Here is a 5,658-nt window from a genome sequence, read left to right on the forward strand (position 1 = left end):
TTCCTTTGCATTGAACTTTGAGCATCGAAACTTTGCAGATGTTGTTTATGATCAAACAGCAACATTACACACTAACTCAAGTTAAAAAAGTGAAATCATAATCAACCATCCCTTTATGTCACTGAACACATACTAATTATTGGGATTAGATTATTGCACTTTTTCTCAATCAATTTGACACATTTCTCCAAATGAATTTAATAATAATATATATGTAAAAATCCAGCTTTGAATTTGAGCGTACATGTTCTACAGTTTACTGGACACAGAATAGTAAAAGTTCTCTGATATAAAGTACTGTTACTTTGTACTGTAATTATACTGTATAGTATAAAACCCTGTCGATGATTCTAGGATGCATTTTCTAAAGCACAATCACTTGTGCTCCTGTTTATATTAAATGTGTGCTGTTTGAGTTTACATAGTGACACTTGAGTTAACTATACTACTGTATGTGAGAACATGGTTAAATCACTGTAAAATAAGGGCATTTTTGTGCAGAGTTTTGCAGAAATCATTAAGTAAATTGGAATGTGTGTGAAAACACGTGTTTATAGTTTTGAGAAATGTGTCTTTATTTTGAGAATGAATCATTTATAGTGTAGCAATTGAGTAAAAAGCACAGTTTATCTCAGTGGCATCCAAGCTGAGATGTTTGGACTTTGGTGCCCTCTTGTTAAATTCCTGTAAAGAGAAGTTGTTTCCCTCAAAAAAACAAACAAACAAAAAAAAAACACTTGTGGCCACAACGTACAGGATGTCGATCCCTCAACATCGAGGCCACGACTTCACAAAACGAAGTGAACTGAACCCGTCTCTTCCCAGACGCCATTACCTACAATCAATCGAGATGAATCGAAAGGCTACTTTTTGAGAGGGTTTACTTTCAGAAACTTCCACCAGTGTTGTGTCATGTGAATACAGGGCCATTCAAACTGAAAGTGTTTTTGTGTCTGTCTGCACTCTTTTTGTTTTTATTTAAACATGAATGACTTTGACAATGACTATGCTGGAAAAACCACCTAGACCAGCTCAACCAGTGATTTGTAACTAGTCAGCTGGTTTGACCACTCAAACACACACACACACACACACACACACACACACACACACGCACGCACAAACACACACACACACACGCACTTTACTTTGAAATACTTTAAAAACTGTTTGAGAATTCATGAGTCATGGATAGTGGATACCCTTTTCAGTAAAAAACTAATAATGTAATGAATTTATTTCTAGATTTTAATGGCATACAGGAAACTGCTAAAAGAAATAATTGAGTCTATAAGTAATGCTCTTGTGTGCAAATGTATAGCCTATAAGTTGTGTTCAGACCAAATGTGGGTGACAGTGTGGTTTACAGTAGCACTTCTCACGCTGAAGAACATGTTTCTCTACCAGTGTCGTGTCAAATCTGTTCCTCTTAGGTTAGTGGTTATGGTGGTAACAGTCAGCACTCGCTCTCTAGAGGGAAGATTTAACCTGTTGAGGTGTTTACAGAATGATTGTAGGTTAAAACTGCCTGAGCTCTTCTTATTGAACACGTCACCATAAGATGCTCTTGAGGGACAGTTCCTATTACAGTAAAAGTGTACTGTAAATCAACACAAAAGAATTAGAGTGGATATTAATAAGAGAGCTGTGAAGCAACACTTCTCCATCATGCACTGGCACAGCGTCACTATATATCAACTGTAGCCGGATTGAAACACTCATTCGCTCAGATCAGAGGAAGTTAACAAACACAGGAGGAGCTGATGATGTTTAGAGAAAGAGTTGTGAGCGTATAATGAAGAGGAAGACTGACAGAAACAGAAAATGTCTGATAAGTGTGATCTGTGTCTGCTGGGACTGATCATTCTCTGCTCACTTCTCACAGGTAAAGAAATCTGTACTTTCTCTAAAGACATTTAGTGGAGTTAGTCTGGAAAGAGTTCATTTGAACATGATCAGTTTATTCAAGTTGTGATCTCAGAGTTGTGTATTGATACATACAGTGTATTATTCCTGATACTGGACATAGAGTCACACTCAAACATCTGATGATCAACATTATCTTCATATTAAGAGTGTGTGAGTGATCTGAACAGCTCTCTGATGAAGAAAAACAGTTTATTCTGGAGAGTGTGTTTGCATTAAGTGAGGAAAAGACTGTATGAATCTTCTGCTTTTTATGCTGATATGGTTTATATTTTCATTTATTAATATATAACATAATGATCACTCAAATGTACTTGTGTTTCAGGTACCAGTGGAGTGAATGATGCTCATGTGTTCATCAGTTCTGGTGAAGATGTCCGTCTGCCCTGTAATAATGCTCTTTCTGACTGCACATCAACTACATGGATCTATAGCAGTTTCAGACATTCAGGGACAGTTGAACTGATTACTGGAGGGAAAAAGAGGAAAAACACAGAGAGACATGAGAGACTGAGTCTGGGGTCTGACTGCTCTCTGAACATCAAGAACGTCACAAAAGAAGATCATGGATTTTACACCTGCCGACAATATGTGAATGACAAACAACAAGGAACTGAAGCACATGTTTATCTGCATGTTCTTCATGGTAATTTTATGATTATGTGGTTAATTTAAAAAGGTCCCAATCCTCTCTTTAAACTCTTTAAAAGACTAAAGTCTGTAATGTGATTTGTGTCTTGTGTTCAGTTTCATCATCATCATCCTCACAGACTGAGATCAGTCCAGGTCGCTCTGTGACTCTCTCCTGTCAGTTGTATTCATATGATGGATTCTCCTGTGATCTTTGGGCTCATTCTGAGGAAATTCATCTGTTGTGGGTGAATCAGGCTGGTGTTAATCTGACGACAGACTCCAGATATCAGATATCAGCTTCAGGACTCTGTATCATCAATCTGACTACAACACTCCTGAAGGAAGATGACAACAGAGAGTGGAGATGTCGGCTTACTCACAGAAATCAAGTCAAGACCTCAGTCAGATACACTGTCAAGTATTCAGGTGAGACACTAACTTTCTTAACTCAGTTTCAGAAGACTCTGTGTTTATATTGCATGGCTTAATGGACAGATCTTTTGACCATATCCCATTTTTTGTCTGTTTTCATTCACCGCAGACATGATTCATATCCTGTATGTTTACATTTTGGCATTGTGAAATTGCCATTAGAGCCATAAAATGCATTAAAATTCATAAATTTGACCTCCTATATGGATCATACAAGAAATATTTCACAAATCTATTTGAGTCTTGTATGAGCCGTGGAGGAGGTCAGTTTTAGGAATTTCAAGGCTTAATAATGTCATTAATTCAGGACAAACTGAAGGTTTATGGACAGCAGCTCAGTGTGTTTCACTCTCATATAAAGAAGGCATAAATAATATGTGACCCTGGACCACAAAACCATTTTTACGGAAAGATGAATAAATAAGCTTTCCACTGATGTATGATTTGGCAGTGATACAACTATTTGAAAATAAGGGTGCAAAAAATCAAAATATTAAGAAAATCTCTTTTAAAGATGTCCAAATGAAGTCCTTAGAAATGCATATTACTTACAAAAATAAATATTTTACATATTTACTTTAGGAAATTTACAAAATATCTTCATGGAACATGATCTTTACTTAATATCCTAATGATTTTTGGCATAAAAGAAAAATTCATAATTTACACCCGTACAATGTATTGTTGGCTATTGGTACAAATATATCCATGTGACTTATAACTGGTTTTGTGGTCTTCTCAATTACTGCCACTGTGAACAGTGATGAAGGAGCACAAACTGCATGTTATGATCAAGTATGAAAATATGATGTTAATGTCCTAAAGATGTGTCTAAACATTCATCTTCTGCAGCTCCAGTCCATTCAACAACACTGATTTCAGTCAGCAGCTCAAAAATCGAGAATAAATCGAGCCAAATTACAGCAGCAGCTCCTACACAAGGTTCATGATCACATGATCACTGTCACACATCATCAGTCTCTCTCTTCAGTGGTTTGCACTGGCTCTCACAGACTGGTTTATCATCACAAAAATTTTTAAAAAACTATCTCTTTAAATAGGTTTGTCAGTGAGTCTATGACATTTTGATATACATGAGTCATGACCATAATGTTAAAGACAACTGGTGTAATTCATGACATCCTATGATACAGTGGCCTAATGGTTAGAGAGTCAGACTGGTAATCTGAAGGTTGCTGGATTGATTCTTGATACCAGCGGCTGCCCAATGCTCCAGGTGTGTGTGTGTGTGTGTGTGTGTGTGTGTTCACTACTCACTACTCCTAATGTGTACACACTAACTTGGATGGGTTAAATGCAGAGGACAAATTCTGACTATGAGTTACCACACTTGGCCTTCACATGTTTTGAGCTTAAATGATTATAATCATAGTGAGAATTTATTAAACATAGTCAGCCCATGTTAGTGTGAGCAGCTTTCAGCACCATAACTGAGTCACACTGATATAGAGCTGCTCTGGACTACAGCAGATTGTAAAAGAAATGTCTTGGATAGACTTGAGGAACAGTGAAGTTCACACAGGGTCACATATTCATCATTTCTGTGAAGCTCAAGTATAATGTGATGAAGATGATGATGATGATGATGATGTTTATATGTTACATTATGTGTTTGAACTGAACTAACAGATGTGATCCACAGATCCAGCTGTCACAGCATCAACTGAAGTCAGTAGGACTGCTGGATTATTATTCAGAGGTACGACACGTCTTTGTTTGCAGTTCATTTATGACGACAGCTTTATAACACTGAAACTATCAGTCAGTCTGTAAATGCTTGTCAATAGTCATTCATTGTTTGATACCCTTGACTTCAGTCATGTACAGTTTCAGAGATTCAGTCTCTTCTTCCTCTCTCTCATCTGTCCACACGTGTTTCCTGCAGTGATTGTGATGATTGTTGAGATCGCAGTGTTTGCTGCTCCTACTGTGATTCTTCTTCAGATCATCTGTGCAAGAAGAGCTGGTGAGTTTGAGCTTCACACAATCTGATGATTCACACTCATCTGATCTGGAACAATCTGCAGTCATGATAAAAACACATATGAGAGATCAATGAATGCATTTATATTGCAGGGAGGAAGAACTCGCAGCACCTAGAGGAAATAGAGATGCCTACAAGATTACAATAAAATACTGCTGAGTTTTGAGTGAATCTGCAATAATATCTAAAATAGCAAAAACTTATAGAGGATTTTTCAAAGTTATTCTTCTCAGGAAATAGTCATATCATCAAGTTTACTTTTCTTTTTTCTTTTTTCTCATTTATATGGATTTTATGGATATTTGCCTGCAGTGTTCAATGTAATTTTCTAGTTTTTTTTCATATATAAACTGCTTTAATTATAATAATTACAGTAATGGACAAACTCAGACTGTTTGTATAATCCTCTCTGATGGAGCTGATTTGGTGATTCTCTTATCTTGTCTGTTCATTGCTGTTTTTAGCATTTTATTTTAAAATTTTGAATCTTAATAAAACCTCTGCAATTGTGTCTAATGTCTCCTTTCCTGAGATATTTGTTACATATATGTCCATCAACAAACTGATGTGTATATTTCTAATGTATTGCAGTGCACATGTGGGAACTGTATTATTAACAGTATCAATAACAGCACATGCATTAGCCGAGCTCTGACGTCAAT

At 36.5% G+C, this 5,658-nt stretch overlaps 1 protein-coding gene across 1 annotated transcript; it reads left to right on the forward strand.

Annotated features, from left to right (window-relative positions):
* The first annotated feature begins 1,521 nt into the window (after positions 1 to 1,521).
* LOC125266269 lies at positions 1,522 to 5,251 on the forward strand. Its single transcript, XM_048186785.1, has 7 exons — positions 1,522 to 1,885; positions 2,252 to 2,572; positions 2,674 to 2,985; positions 3,844 to 3,933; positions 4,655 to 4,711; positions 4,898 to 4,978; positions 5,089 to 5,251. The coding sequence occupies exons 1-7, from the start codon at positions 1,825 to 1,827 to the stop codon at positions 5,142 to 5,144; spliced, it is 978 nt and encodes a 325-aa protein (XP_048042742.1). The 5' UTR covers positions 1,522 to 1,824; the 3' UTR covers positions 5,145 to 5,251.
* The last annotated feature ends 407 nt before the right edge of the window (positions 5,252 to 5,658 follow it).

Source organism: Megalobrama amblycephala, linkage group LG4, assembly GCF_018812025.1.
Source record: "Megalobrama amblycephala isolate DHTTF-2021 linkage group LG4, ASM1881202v1, whole genome shotgun sequence".
Lineage (NCBI taxonomy): Eukaryota > Metazoa > Chordata > Actinopteri > Cypriniformes > Xenocyprididae > Megalobrama > Megalobrama amblycephala.

Coding starts and splice junctions, on each gene's coding strand:
- LOC125266269 (XM_048186785.1), top strand. CDS start 1,825: ATGTCTGATAAGTGTGATCTGTGTCTGCTGGGACTGATCATTCTCTGC. Junction 4,712..4,897: donor TGCTGGATTATTATTCAGAG/GTACGACACGTC, acceptor TGTTTCCTGCAG/TGATTGTGATGATTGTTGAG. Junction 4,979..5,088: donor CATCTGTGCAAGAAGAGCTG/GTGAGTTTGAGC, acceptor TTTATATTGCAG/GGAGGAAGAACTCGCAGCAC.